This window comes from Sturnus vulgaris, chromosome 14 (genome assembly GCF_052056855.1).
Source record: "Sturnus vulgaris isolate bStuVul1 chromosome 14, bStuVul1.hap1, whole genome shotgun sequence".
NCBI lineage: Eukaryota > Metazoa > Chordata > Aves > Passeriformes > Sturnidae > Sturnus > Sturnus vulgaris.
The window spans coordinates 17131192-17147748 of NC_142256.1; the positions used below are offsets into that span (position 1 = coordinate 17131192).

The 16557-nt window shown below is 37.3% G+C and overlaps 1 protein-coding gene across 4 annotated transcripts in view; it reads right to left on the minus strand.

Annotated features, from left to right (window-relative positions):
* AMMECR1 (AMMECR nuclear protein 1) overlaps positions 1-16557 on the minus strand; it is a 104319-nt gene that overhangs the window by 15180 nt on the left and 72582 nt on the right. For all 4 annotated transcript variants that reach the window (XR_001403501.2, XR_015806896.1, XM_088173418.1 and 1 more), the window contains one exon: positions 1971-2085. Coding sequence is in view for 2 of the 4 variants with exons in the window: in XM_088173418.1 (XP_088029544.1) it covers positions 1971-2085 (115 nt within the window). In the remaining 2 variants the exon portion in view is untranslated. The remainder of the gene's footprint in view (positions 1-1970; positions 2086-16557) is intronic.

Genomic DNA, 16557 nt, shown 5'->3' on the forward strand with positions numbered 1-16557 from the left:
CTTATCATTAGAAATGGGAGAGAGCAACTAAGCAACACAAGGCCTTTTATATTTTTCATCCATGCATTCTTCCCTTGTAAGTCAGGGCTTTCCAATAAGAATAATTGTAAGAATCCATAAAATCAATCAGAATTCAGAAACACCAGAGTTCTGCACTATGCTTACACTGTTGTTACACTCTCACAAGTTCCGTAGCAAAATATAGAAAGGGCATAGAAAGTAAAAGCCTGCTTTTTTCACACAGTATTAAGTTATGAATCAGCAGTTGCCCAAGGAACAAAGCTAAAACCATTCTTTCCAAGGAAAAGTGGATTTTTGAACTCAGGCTGATCTTTCAGCTTTTCCTTAAGGATGAATACTTGGGTCATCTTAGAAGTTTGTTATTGACACGATGAAACAGCACATAGTAATATTTATAGACTATGGCATGCAAAGAGCTCAAATGCTATTTAATTATGCACATAACATTTTCTGAGTGTCTTCACAGTCTCATTTTTAATGAATTATAATAAATGAAATTAAAAACATCACAGTGCTGGCTACCAGAAGCCAAACTAATAGAGGTAAAAAATTCTACCATTTTGATATCTAGCTTTAGTACCAATAGTCACTAGTTTGATTACTTGAAAACACTGTTTGAAGTCTCAAATGGCTCAATGACAAGGCAGACTACTCTGTAAAAGCTTCTTGTTGAGAATGCAGACACAATTTTTGCTAAGATTTATTTTTGGTCTGACATTACATAAAAAATTAGTATTTCTGATTATGGTGAAAATAAATGCTCCTGAACCCCAAAGAAAACCTGGATTCATCCCAATTCAGAATTACATATCAGAAGTTAAGAAGCCCTTATTACTATGAGGTGAACAGGAAAGACATCTCTGTCAATTTTCAGCTACTGTAAAATTCATAATGCTGAGGTTACTGCTGATACCCTCCTTCAGAGATAGCAGGGCCTCTTAGAGTTCTAACAAGTGCAGTTTCTATTGAATATGCATTTTTTTGTGTCTAAACACAAAAACCACTTTTTCTCCTAAGAAGTTCTAAATATTTAGTCAGGCTGTTGTTATTAAAGGGAAATACTGTAGCTTTTGTGGTGTCTCTGGCATTATGTCTGCTATTCTATGACAATTTCAAATGTTTTCTTATGTCCACTCAGAAACAGATTCAAAGAGGAATGTGGAATGTAACATCATGACTGAGATGAGGCATTCATCTTAAGTCCAGTACCTTGTTTTTCGCAAGTGTCTAATGCCAAATAATTTGGGGAAAAGAACATTATAGACTAACACTTCCATCAGCGTACACTGTCATACACACATCAGCATTTGCTTCTTAATCTCTTTTATGCTGCTGTTCCAAGAGGATGCATGCAGGTTTCCTAGAACCTGGCAATTAGAATAGATTCAGCTCCATGCGTAAGCAGCATGAAAGCAATGATTTATGTGGCCTGACTACATAAAGGCTTTGTGAGTCTGTGCAGGACACTCACTCTGAAAGTAAACAAAGTTTGGGGGAAGATGAATGTCTCTACAAGCTAAATGAAGCAGCTTGTTCTGGGATTACAATTTTGTGCAGTGCTTGTTTCCAGAAGGATACATCAGACTGTTAACTTCCATACTGGAACATCCCTTTCCAGAGTCAATGGACTGATCTACCAGGTAGACACTGCAAATGAGGCCTCAGGACACCCTTGCTTAGAGACATCACCCTCCTTGATGGAATCTTAAACATCACGACAATTGTGCAGACCACTCAAGAGTGTCTTTATGGGCAAAACCACAACTTTATTCCATTTGCATGGCTCAGACTCTTGAGATGATGACAGTTTTATGAAAAAGTGTCTTTGGAATCTAGGCACAAAACCATGTGTACAGAGTGCAAAATGGTGACAGGTATAATATATTCAGATCATTTAAACAGTGTGACTTCAGCTATAAACTTCCATGAAAGATATCTGACATTCTTACCTCCCAATCCATGTAGTCACACACATCTTCAAAGTTAGTGAGTAGAGACACTGAGCAGAAAAGTCGTGGCAGCTCATCCCTTGTCATTGGGGGGAAACGACTATCTTTAAGGGCACTGTTGGCGACAAAACAGAATTTCAAAGGTTTTTTTTTTTTAAATTTCAAGGATCTAATCTGAAGAGCATAAAGGAGAAAAAAGAAAATCCTGATGAAATAATGACCAGTTTGATAATCCAGTCACCAGTGTAACAAGCTGATCAACATTCTCAATTTCTTCCTTAGACATTTGTTTTGGTTCTTGGCTGGCCAATCAGATGATGTTCTGAGGATCATTCCCTCCTGAGCTGCTTTTGCTACTGTGACAATCTTATTATTACAGCACTAGAAAGCTTTTGAAAAAAGTTACAAAAGCAATAGCTCTTCCACCTGAAACTTGTAAACCCCTTTCAAAAAGAATTAAACTTCTCAATACACAGTGGAAGGGGAAGTTCTATAGCCTGCAGTGATCGAATACTTGTTACAGCAATCAAATTGTAGGACTTAATTATTCAGTGGGAAAAAAAATCGAAACAAGTAGAATATTCTCTAAAAAAGACTAATAGCCATGCTTACTAGCAAAGGTGAATATAAAAAGGTGAAAACATCCAAGGGCTCTACAGACCTATAAACCTACAGGACTTGAGGAGGTTCTGCAAAGCAGATGTCATGATTAGTAACAGGGAAGCTTGCAAACAGCTAATCCATGGATGATGCACCGTTCTAGAGACAAACACACCTAGTGGGGGTGTAAAATCCACACCAAAGGGAGCTACCTGTGCACAGGCCAGCACGCCAGGAAACACACAACAAGCAGTGCAATAAGAACATTTGTAAAAACCTACTTGCATAAGTTTGGTTAAGAACCAGTTAAATTGGCGAAGGAAATGTTAAAGTGTGGATAGCATCTCAATATTTTATTCTCTTAAGTTTTGAAATATGATGTGAATACAAATATGCTCATCTCCAAGAAAAACAGTGATCTGCTAACTGAGCTTTTGGATGAGTAAAGAGAATTTAAGAGACTTACTGAAATACTACCAAGCTCTTCATGTCTCATTGTTTCATCTAACAATTAGACTGTTCTTGATCGTTTTACTTGGCATAGGGCCAGTGGCTGCCCCTTAGCCTTATCACAGTCACTATGGTGTTAGAATAATGGCTGCAGACTCTCACCAGAATTCACCGGGTTTTGTATCATAGAACTTCATTAAAGCAGACCACATAAGGACACACGAGAAAACAAAACAAAACAAAACAAAACACCATGTAGAGTTTAACTAAAGGAGTTTAACTATGTATAACCAGAAATAGCTTCCCATCAAGAATTATTACTATACACTGAAGAGTTAAAACAGAACCTTCGTTTTTCTGAGGTGGGGGGGAGGAAAATTTGTTGTTGCAGATATTACAAAACACAACATAATACTGAAATTCAGACTCCAAAGTCCTTTTCTACACAGACATGTGAAGAACTGGGAGAAATCAGTAAAGAAATTTAAAGCATAAGGCCTATGATATTTAACTAATGACTTCCACTGAAGATGTATCTAAAGTAGGTCATGCTGATGGGATTTTCCAGGCTAGCTTTCAAACTGCTGGAACAAGGCAGAATTGCCATCCTCTACCCTCTGGTGTTCAAAGCAACATCAGCAATAACTCCTATAGCCATAGCATACCAACAACATCCCCAAAGAGTAATAACCTAATTCAGCTTTCAAATCCCCCCACATGGTGGGGAAAATAAATAAATGAATGTATGTAAAGGGAGGACACTCGGAACACAGGGAGAGCTCAAACCAAAAGCCTATCTAGTTTTAAGTCTATCCAGTAGTAAGTCATTACCAACAGCAGTTAGCAAAATGAATGAATAGAACAACATGATCACAGCACATGTCCAGGGTACCTTCCTAGAATAGTCTCCAGGAATCCAGTTATTTATAGCTTAGGTATTTTGGGTCAGAGATGGGATCATTGTACTTTAAAGCTCGTCAGAATTTTATTTTGTAAGTTCATGTATACACACTTATAACATTTTACCCCCTTTTAAATAAAAATTTATGCCTGGAAACCCTAATCCTCAAGTACATTGCTACTACAGGTTTGCTTATTTGCAGGTGGCTCATTTCCCCACGGTTTCCTGCATCTCTGTCATATAATCAATCTATGTGAATACTCTACTGAGAAACACCCAGACAGACAAGCATTATTTCATCAACAAACAACAAATTCAGTTATCCCTACAAATAACTGTATGCACAGATACTGCTAATATTACTTTAAATCTGTTTCTCGAAATTTATGCAACCATCTTACCAAGCAAAACACTTCCCATATTGCAAGAATTTAAAACCCTCAAAATATTTTTTTTTCTTTTTTTTTGCACAACTTGGTCCCAGGAGTTTGTCTTTGAATTCCAATTCCTATAGCTGCCAAAACCTACGTAAATTTCAACTTTTTGAGGCAAAGGTTGTCTGTATGCTGTGGGTGTAAGCCTGATCTCCACAAAGATAACAGTAGAAGTCTCCAGCAAATTCCCACTCACTGAAGATCTGCTGCACTGGCATTGCTAGATGATAAACCATCTGTAATTTAACATTCTTCAAGCTGTGCAGAAACAACCCTCATCCCATGCTCGTGTAAGCCACGCCTCATGGAACTATAGAATATCCTAAGCTGGAAAGGACCCATCAGGATCATCAACTCCTGGCCCTGTGCAGGACACCTCAGCTCAGCTACCCCACTTAAACTCTGAGCTAATAAATTGAAACAAGATGAGCGAAATCATGACAAATTTAAATATCGATAAAAAGCTGAGATATGAAACCTTCAGGTGAACAGCAGGAGTAGGAAGGCACACATAGGTGTAAAAGCCTCAGGCACACAGAGACAGACAAGTGGTTCAGTTCCAGTGAAAGCAGTGCCATGCAGTGATCAGCACACGCTGAGCGGCAAGCTCAGCTGACCTACTCCATTCTTCAGTAATGACATTGGCACAAATACCTGGTCTTCATGTAACCACTTCATGAGAACTAAAATATTGCTATCAAATGATAGAGCGATTTCAATTATAACTAACTCCTGCTGAACTGCCAGGTGCTATTCTATCTGTACAGCATGCTGGAAAATTCCTCCTCAACACCTCTAAGGCTACAGACTCTGGTGCACAGATCCTGTCTCAAAACTCTTGCTGCTGGAGGTGAGAACATTGGCAGAATAGACCAGAGATTTGAGTAACAGCCTCTGACACCACTGTGACTACGCTACACAGAGTATTGCTGTGATTTTATTCTTCCTCTTCCTGTCTTCAGACCCTTTTGGTCTTTTAAAATAGCTTTGCTTCTGTTGTTTTATAAGTAAAACCTGAATTTAACTGGAGAAATTTGTGTTGACAATCAGAACTGGAATAAAACCTACTGCAGGGAAATGCCAACAAGAGAACATATACTGATTAGCTACACATGAAATACTATCACCTATCAAAATTCATGAAACAAAAATTGTATCAGGTGCCAGTTTTAGAAGAACTACCTTAAAACTTTATAGCCTTTTCCTAATGAGTTTGGACATCACATACTACTTCAAAAATCAAGATTTGTTTTATTGTGCTCTATATCAAAGTTAGAATAACAGTCATCTTCTCATTCAATTATTGCTACCATGGCCCACCAAACTCTACAGTAAGTTCCAGATACCCTTGCAAAGCCTAAAAGCACACCAGCTTTGTAAAATCTCTTCATTGATAAACTGCTTTCATTTTTGTATTTCTCAATGCCTAGTTAGCAGGAGACATGGCATTAGAGATGCTTCCCTTCAGAACTCAGCCATTATCCTTGAGTTTAAACTTCATCTCTGTGGGTTGCAAATAAATCACCATCTATGACTGTTCTGATGGTGCCAGTGGAACAAGTGGATGGTGCCCAGTAGCTCCTCAACGGCAGCTTCCACTTTATACAAATCCCAGCTCTCAGTGCTTGACGGACTGGCATCGCTCTCAGAAGGGCCAGCAGATATCAACATTTAGTCATCAAGGATAAAAATCCTTACATGAGCTTTTACTTTTGCCATTCCTGTTCTGGGAAGAAAGAGAAACATTTTCTACGGGCAGCAGTTTAGCCCTTACCATACAATTCACACACTCTACATACATCTATGGATGGAAATTCAGACCTGTGCCTCCCCTGACATTTCACTGCACTTGCCATGTGCTCCCTGTTAACCAACTCCCAGCAAGCAGAAAACAAGACAAGGAAATGCTTGCCTTCCTCAAAAACTTGTTACTGGTCTGAACTCAGAACAAAAAATCACCATGCAACCACGGGTCATCAACATTCTTAACTGGCACAGGAGAATCTCTACGTGTCTGTACTTTTGAACCCTCAGAATGTGATTTTACAGTCTTATTCAATGCTGTATTTTTCTGTCAATTCTTCTGTTAGAAAAAGGAATTAAATCTGGTATATTAAATACCATGTTTAAAAAATATTAACTCCACAATTTTTATGTTGAACTTAGAATTAAGGAAGGGTAGGTGGAAATCAGCAAAAGAAGCTGGAAAATATAGAAAAGAAAGAAAAAGCCAAATAATTGCAAATGCTTTTCCTAGGCCATATGTTCTTTATTCCTTCATGTACAGAAATAGATTAATATATTGCTGCTGACTAAATGGAAGTAAATAGTACTGAAGAGTTGAAAATAGGTAGTGCCAAGCAACACGAATTCTAGCTGGCCAATAAAAGGGCATTAGTTTTTCCACACAGAGTCTGCTCCATGTTTAAAGTGAAGCAAGTAAAGTCAGAATTGAATCCTGTTCAAGGAAAACTATTTTTAGATACTGAATGCATGCACGCATATGCAGGGCCTTTCTATTTACATATTTATGCAGTCCTGGATGTCCTACTAAGATCAAGTAATTGCTAGTTAGGAAAAAAGCCAAAACAAAGTGTTACTCAACTATCGATTTTTCTTCAGCTGAGCCATACTATAAAAATCGCAGCTTTTCTTCAAATTAAGTTTATTTGGCTATAAGAAAAGTTTATCAGTAATTTCATTTGCCGAGGACCACTCCTCTTTCTATGTGGAATATAAAAAGGCTTGCAGACACTTTAAAGACACTGAAAGTATATAAAGAAAAGGGAATTGTTTTAAGTATTTTGAGTGTTTTGACAAACAGCATGATGATTAAAAAAATTTATATTCCTTACGTATTTATGTTCCTTAAGACTACATGTTGTTTTCTATAAAATACCACTAGAGAAGCTCTTAGAACAACTTGAAACAATAGTACACGCAGGTAAACCAAAATGAAATACATCGTGTTCTCCATCTGTAATTTCTGTAGGCTATAAAAATGCCTTAAGAAAGAAAAAAAAAGTAGGCTTCAGTCTTTAAGAACCTAGGGCTCTTACATGTGAAGTGGCAGACGGGTAATAAAGAACAGAACAAAAATTGGGAAAATGAGAAGGAGTAGTGGAGTTTAATTACTCTCTTTAGAAATCCCTCAAAATCCTTATGACTGAATTAAAAAGATCCTTTAGAAAAGTTTGATGGCATATAAGCCATAGAAAGATTTTGAATAGCAGATGAATGGTGGCATTAAATGAATTAAATTCCTAGTATTTAGCTCATTTTTATTTAACAACAACATTAACAATGAAATTTCCCACTAAAGCTCCTCTTTGGGGATAGTTACATCTACAGACCTATACTGGACAGAGAGTTTAGATAAAACTGGATACAGTTCTGTACATTGCTAGAAATTACTTCGAAGGCTTAAACATGATATGGGAGGAGGAGATGCAAAGGAAGCTAGGCATGATGTAAGTAATACTCACTTTTATAGGAAGTGTGAATGAGGCAGAGACATTAAGCGACTCATGCAATTTAGGAGGCTTACACAGTGAAACAGTGACAGAATTGAGAACAGAATTCAAGATCTCTGACTCCTAAAAATCTTCTTTTTGCGACAGCCTCTCTTTTAGTCTACTCATCCTACCCTGTAGAAATGTAGCTCCCAAATAACCAAACAGAATCGATAAATTTAATCCAATTTAAAATTTAATTTTCCATTACTTTTTTAGTTTACTCTATTGCAATCAATTTTCTCTTAACCAATTTCTGATATTGAACACAGTTGACCCAAACCATAACTTTCTGGCATCTAAATAATTCTTCAGATATCATCAGTAGACATATGAAAAGTAGGGTAAATACCTTATTTTACAAACTATTACCCTCTTCTGATAAACAGTACCTTGGCAATACTTTCAGATGGTAGGGAAAAGACTTAAATCCTACCAGCTCTTCATCTAGCTCAGTAAGTGTAACCCTGAGATTCTGGAATTTTTTCACTGAGCAAACTAAGCTTAGTAGAATTACCTTTGAAGATGTATTTAACAAAGAAATGGCTGTTTGTCAATGAACTCAGCCCAAAGGGCCCAGATATTGTACTTCAATTAATTCAAAATCTCCTTAAATTAATGAGTGGCAAACTCACTAGATTTTAGGGAACATTGAAGAAAAGACAACAGCAAGAGACACTTGGTGCCAGGGCTTCAGAACAAAAAGAAAGACAGTATTTATTGTTCCATTGCTGGGTTACTGAGCAGTGAAGTTAGTTCAGGTTTTTACTTTTTCTTTCAGTAACAAGAGGAAGAAATTAAAGAACACTTAAGCAGACCGCTAGTGTTTTCCTAATGAAAATCAGCTCTCATAGCTTGGTTTGGCAGAGACCAGAGAAAACTAACAGCTTCCAAGTCATGACATGCAATCAATTTTTAAGCCAGAAAAGCAGGGCAGAGTATGCTCTACTTCAGAAAACAGAAATTATTATGAATACAATCGTAGCTGTCAGCATAAGCTATCAGGCAGGCCAACAGGTTCAGCCTTTTACCGACTTTTATTTATGACCAGCAGAATTTTGCCAATTTAAATGGAGATTTCAAGGAGTAATTTAAACGCAACATCAAATCACTTGAATTCAAGCAAAAAGCATTTATTTATATGGTTGTTCTTTTTTTGTGTCAGACTGGAAAAGTTTCCAGGAAACAAAACAACTGTGACGTGTTTTTCCTGAACCCTCCCTTACATTTAGGAGACAGAAAGGGAAAGAACAACATATATTCTTCCTGCACATAATACTGCTGAAGTGGTAGTCACGGGATAAAAAAAGAAATAGAATTTGTTGTGTGTCAGGGAAGTACATCTCTGAAGTTCTCAGCTGATTTTATCGTGCAGCAGGTAACAGCAACAGCATTCTAGGTGGGACAAATAAAATACTGATCTGGCAATTTGGGTCTTGAATCTATTTATTTATTTTTTTAATCCACAAAAGTGAAGTATGCCAGAAAGTGTCTCTTCTCTCAATCTGTCTGAAATTAGACATGTAACAACAGGAAGAAGGAAAAACCTGCTACTCTATTTTAAACATTTATTTTAGGTTTGAAAAAATGTCTCTTCTAAGACAAATCAGAGGACATATATAAGTGAAGCATTTAGAAAAGCTCATCAGAAAAGGCAACCTACATTGGCTATCTAAGACAAGTCTCCGGCCGGTAGCTCCTAAAATAAGCTGTCTGTATGTTCTCCTTATTTAATGTCTTTAACTATATGAAGAGTATTTTTATCTGCACACATGTATTGCGGAAACCATATCCACAAAACCCTACTGGTATTACTGGTAAGGTTCTGGGTCCTTCTTTTTCCATAAAACAGTCCACGAGTTGTTTAAATCAAAAGAAGCCTTTACAGAATATTTCTAGGAGTACTTAAAATTTCCAGACAAATCTTTATTTAATTTCTTATTCTGGCTACATGGTACATATCCATTCTAGAGCACACACGAAGGATTGACACCATCTAAGATGCTGCTCAGGGACTCTGCAGTCACTGTGAGTACCTGTTAAGACACAGAGCTAATGTGCACTTGCCCAATGACCATGGGCTGAAACTCCTGGGGGTATCACTACTGCTGGTTCTTCAGTTGGATCTGTCAGCCTTGTATACGTAGCAGATGAAAACAAACTCCTCACAGATTCACCATTACAAAATTTCTTTTAAGAAAAGAAAGCTCACAAGCATGAATCTCTAAAAGCCAACACTCCCATAAATTCAGGACTTTTTACCATAAAGAAACAAAGATGTTTTTTCTACTGCTCTGACAATTACTCCGAGAAATATTCTATCACATTGGATTCTTCCAAATAAATTTAGCTTATCATTATGCCATGATGATGTTACACTGTGTGGACATGATGTCTGAAATTAATTTCCCTTTCTTTCTGCCATAAAGTATCAAGGAAACAAAAAAGGCTTGTGTATGTGCTGTTATGGACTTCAAGAGAAAAAGTATTGATGCTTTAAGTTTTAAGTTTTTCTGTTCTGCTTAGGTGTGCTTTTCTGTTGTGCTTGGGCGGTGAAGAGAAAACAGTCCTATTCCAGCTAAGGACTCAAGGACAATTTCCTCAAACTTCAGGCCCGAAGCATAAACATTGTGAAAAGAGGAGGGTGGGCAAGCAGGCAAGCAAGGAGGATGAAACTTGACGATTTGTGACTATTAATTGGACAATTGACTCCTGCATGCAAATGGACTAAAATCTATAAAGGTGTGAGATCTCGTGACCAAGCCCTCTTTTGCTTCCATCTTGAAGCCATCCAGACAGGGGCCACAACTGTGGCACTGGTGGTGCCAAGGGTGTGGCCTTTAAAGGCCTCTCAGTAAATATCCATTTTATTGTCCTTAACTCTGTGTAGCCTCTGTTCCAGCTCCTTTAGGCATCAGAGTGATCACAAAAGTCACAGCTCTTGCAACCTGCTCCCATCAAAAAGTTCAGTTAAAACTAAAAAGATCCACAAAGTGATACTGTAGGTTCCTGATTATATCTAAGAGAGTCAAGTTTCTATGGCTTCAACTTCCTTACTGTTTCCTGAAATCAGAAATCTTAGACTATAGTGCTTCTGTGGTTCTAAAGGACTTACTGGCCTTTCAAAAGGCCAAATAAGGTAAAGTACTTCATTTTCCTCACAGTTTTAGTCCTGCAGGGCACAAGGTATTATTTTGTGTTACTATACAATACACCCTACAATACAAAAAAAAAAAAAAAATCAAAATCTTCAATTGCATTAACCTCAAGATGCAACAGAGCTTCAGTAACAGCTCAGAAGTACACCCTGACAGAGGTGTGCTAAATCCAAAATCTTCCCATTACATGGGGCAGTGAGAGGGGCAGCTTGGAGCACACAACAGCCCAGAGTAAGCAGTTACTGTGCATTTGCCTAGGTGTAGGTGGAGAGCTGCAACTGCTTGTTCCATCCACTCCATACTGCAGGAATTAAATCAAGGCAGTTTGGAACATCCACTGCCCCACAGCTGCCTGCACTGGGAATTGCTCAGCACAGACCCTGAACATCTTCTGACTGTAAGGGAACATCAGGTTAGCAGCTGTATACATGAATTTCTTCATAGGGGGCAGCTTCTTTTCTGCCTTTTCCTGTATTGTCCCTCACCTGTCCCTGCATCATACATCCTGCTGGGATAAATGACAATGGAATTCAAAAACATGTGACAGTTTTTGTCAAATATTCAGGAGGCTAAAAGGTGTCAACTGCCACGGAAATGTCTTGGTTTGCCAAAAAAACCCTAAATCCACAACACTTAAAACAATCTTCCAGCATAACACAGTAAGCTTGTCACTGTGATTCCAAATGCTTGTTTAAAAACTGAACAACAAAACTGACCAGGGTTTGCCTTGTAGGTTTTTGTTTGGTGAAAACACGATACCAGACTAGTCAGAAAACTCTAGTTGAGCTCCAACTGGACTAAATTATAATGTCACTAAAAGGCTTTCCAACAGATGGCAAAGTTTAGATATTGAACAAAAATGAACTGCTCAATTACACTTAGAACCACACAGCTTGAGCAACATTAACCACTCAAATCTCTAGGAATATAAAATGAGATCTCTAGAATTCTTTATATATCCAGCACATCTCTCAATATTGACCTGAAATCAATATTTTACCCCAAAACAGATACTGAAGTCAAGACAAAAATCTTTAAGGCCACATAATAGCTGAGGTCAACTCCCATTTAAGCAATTCACAAAATATTGCTCCCCCTCTAAAGCTGCATTCAAGTCATAATTTTATAAAAGAACAAATCACTCAGGTATTTTTAATTTAGTACCAATTTTGAAAATACCTCATCTTAAGTACATACAGAAAAATGTTTCTAAATGTGTCAGCAATGTAGTTATATATAAATACAGGAGGATAATTTAAACATTTACATCTTCAAATTCTTGCAGCTTGTAAAAAAGGGGGTCTTTTTAAATTATGCTGCTGAGATTCTAGAACAAAAGAGTGCTTCATTTTCTCAACATTTCTTCTGTCACCAGAAACACTGTATTTTTATATAAAAATATGATAGTTGAATTTCTATTGCTCAGTTTCAGTACTATTTGCCACAAACACTGAAATTGTTTTTCAATCAGGACTTTCAAATCACAGTGATGGACAAATTAATTAAATATAATCAGGTCAAATACAAGGAAAGCAAAAGATTATGCAGTAAATCAATTAAGAAGGACAAACATTGCAGAACCACAGAACAGTTCTGGAAGAGACCCTAAAGATCATTTCATTCCAACCCCCTGCTGTAGGCAGGGACACCTTCCACCAGACCAGGTTGCTCAATCACATTTGCTTATGTGAGGTATTGCAGTAAATGGTTCATACAAGAAGATTAGGACAAGAAAATACACTGAAATACGAAGGTATTAGCAAATATAGTCTGAGAAATGAAAAGTGACAGAATCCAGTCTTGAAATCCTTCAACAAACACATAAACTGAGAATAACCCAAGGTCCACACTGCCTTATAGACTGGAATATGACCACTCCAAATAGGGAATACACAACAATATCCTGGCTTGTTCCCCAATATGTGTTTCACCAATATCACAACTCAACTTGGATTATGTGCAAACTAGCTGGTTTTTAGCTAAGCACAATCTCTTACACATTTTGTGAGTTCATCTGCAGACATGCAGATCTGAGTGCTGTCAGTGTAGAGGATGGTAAATGAGCTCATAGCATCGTACTAATTCTTAGTGTTTTTATAAATACAGTAAAAGATAGGCACAAGATGGATCCCTTGTGGCACATCACATGTAACAAGACCTCAGGGAAAAAAATGGTCCATCCTTACTTCATGAGACACTTGGTTTCTAGACACTTGCTCCTGCTATCATGAAACTTCTAGAATGCAGCCATCAGAACTGCTGCATCAACAGAACTTAATTCCTATTTAAGGCAACAAAAAGGCTTAACATTTTTTCTGTTCATTTTGTACATGTGCAGGTTTTTATTTCATCTATAAATTTCATTAACAGATCAAGCTATCATTGTTCATTACCTCTACAAATCCTCAAATAAAAAGTAAAGTATGTTTTAGATACATAAACACATTCTATATGTCTGGAAACTTTGCTTCCTGCATTTCCTTCCCTTTACCTTCCACACACAAGGAAGTTATCTGTAAGCCATCTTCTTATTCTCCTTTTAGCAAGCGTGCCACTTCTCTCTCACTCATGAGAGCAGGTCACGATTTCATCCTTTTATTCCTTCCAGATTCCTGTCACAATTCTGTCTGCTTGGAGTGGCACGTTCTGTACCACCTGCAACCTACTCAGCTTACAGAAGTGCCTGGATGGAGCACTCACAAACCACTCTTATCTAAGGTCAAGATGCCCAAGCAACAGAACGTTCGCAAGCTCAGCTTGTGACAGTACATTCAGTTCCAAGTCTGCCAGCTGTCACTCTGTATGTTTTTCATTCTAAACCAGGCTTTGAGTAGCAGATAAAAACAGCTGAAGTGGAATGAAAAGGAAGATCTGAAATGAAGGAAAGGCAAAAGGTCCAGGTTAGGGCACATCTGTCCGTAGCCTCAGAAACTATAACTCATGTATTCAAGGAATGCATTTAAATCAAAAGCATCACAAACATTTGAAAAGTCTGCTTATGAATTACCTATTTTAAATCACATCATCTTAAAGAAACTACAGGCCAAATTCTTCTACCCTTGAAGGTAGCAGAATTTTGCCATTCACTGCAGTAAAGCCTAAACCAGCGCAAAGGACTGTTTTGTCCATGTATCTATTCAGCTTTTAACCTTGGAACATCTTGCATTGCTCCATATGTTTAACTAAGGGACTTGTACCAAGACCAACTGAAGCCCAACTATTCAATGTTAAATGAGGATACAGTGTGGACACACAACAAATTGGTTTAGTCATAATCATACCATTAGAGATACAATTCAACACATCTATCTAAAGTGATTAGCATTTAAATGGAAAGAGATTTCATCACCTTTCTAAAAAACAACTCACTAAATGTTTTAACTTCCTGAATGTCAGGAATGCTTTAGTGAAACAGTCTTGTGAAATCATATGTAACAGCTCTTGGAAATTTACATTTTCTGAGGGGAAAAAAAAAAAAAGAACACGAATTGTAGACTTCCCCAAACCTGAAGAGAGTTTTCTGAGCAACAAACCAGAAAGTCACCCTTTCAGTGATTGAAAAAGCTGAGCATACAAAGAGGGGTGACCCTGGCAAATGAGGCTGCATGCAGTGCAGAGACCTTCACAGACAAAGCACAGCTGCTGCTCTTTGCAATGAGGGATTAGCAGTCTAGGTCAAAGGAAAAAAGCCTCCCTGTAGCTAAGTGAGCAAACTGCAGACTGCATCCTCAGCATAGATGAGAAAGCTAAACTAACCAGCTTGCAAATTGTGCAGAAGCTTCTGGAACAGAAACAAAACCAGCATTAATTTCTTGACAGAGCATGTAAAATATTCCTGGTGAAAAGCAGTGATGCCCTGCCGTAGAACCGAGGTCACAATGACCTCTCAATTACTTTAAAATTACATTTCTCCTTTCTCTTCTTTGTGTTCACTTACATAACAAGCATTCTTTCTTCATGGCCAAATGAACACATCACATGTGGGGCTTTAACAACAATACCTGGAAATAACTGGTCTAGAGATAAACAGCTCTTTTAACTCTACTTCAATAAGAACTGAAGCTGTTAAATGCATATACATATTCACAGAGAACTTTTTTCTTCCATAGAGACATATCTCTTTCAACCTTTGTACAACTGAGTCATATTACGTTTTGGCTTTACATTGACACTTCAGTTAAATGGGATATAAGCCAATATTTGAAGAAAATAATTGTTTAACCTTTTATTACATACTAAATATATTTTTATTCTACATAATTCACTTTAGCAACATTAAATGAAAGAAATTAAGAATCTCCTGAAGTAAGAAATACTGTTTGAATGTACCAGTGTGAATGCATCTGTCTTTTATTTACCAATAAAACACTGAAAATGTTAGAATTAGGCTGGTATTTAAAGTAGCGAATTAACTGCATGTTACAAGAAGCACAACACCTATTTCAGTTTGTGGCATTATCGAAGTCATAAGATTACTTGAACCAAAAGTACCAGAAAGTTGTACTATCCAAAAAAAACCAGGAGATTTTCTTCTTTTCTCCTGTAGAATCAAAACTAAGGGAATTCCAATGAACTGAAAAATACAGTAAAAATAAAAAGCCACCTTTCCTTGCTAGCAAAAGTTTGCAACACCTGATTTCATATACAGACTTAAACCACAACTGTTAGTAACTGTCATGATCACAAAGAGCTCTTGCACTGAAGCTGGGGTTGCAGAGATGGGAAGTTCACAGGAGCTGTGTCCAGGCTCAGCAGAGCACTTCTTAACATCTGCACCAGATCCCCAAGTTCTTGTGGTAGTTATATACTGTACTTCTCCAACCTGAGAGACTCTTTGCCTGACAACTGACCCTTTAATACAAGTAATCTGCACTAAGAAATAAAGATTATACCATTGCACTGGAACAGCAAACCTAAATTTAAGCATGTGAGCTGACACTTTGTAGCCTACGTATTATATTTAAGACGCAGGCACATGTCACCATTCCCCCACAGAGAACATCCTTGCTTGAAGAGCTGACTGTTACCAGTCCTATGGAAATTTGTACTGATGACCAAAAAAAGCTCTTCTCCACCATGGCAAAAAGCTATTCTCCACATGTAAATTACAACTATATTTAGAGCAGTTCTAATTAAAAGTCTTGAAAACTCAAATAAAAGTAGGAATCTTTGAGATTAGAAATGCTTTTTGGTTATACAACAACTACTCCTAAGGAATGGTTTATTTACATACTTTTGCAGCAGTAGATGCTTTGTGAACTGCATCAACACAATTATTTAGAGTTAAAAAAATAATTAAAGTACATTCAGTTTGTTTAGGGAAAAAAAAGCTACCACAAATATACACTAGTTTAGAGTGTATATAGAACTCCATACATTTTTCTAGGGAGTACAGCTGAAAATGGCAGAATCTGAAAACTGCATCTGCAATTCAAAGAAAAGAGATAAATCTGAAGTGCTTCTGTCTCTAATATTATATTTTTTAATTAATGTTAGAAAAGAACAAACTGGTTATTTTCAGGTAGGTTGTGC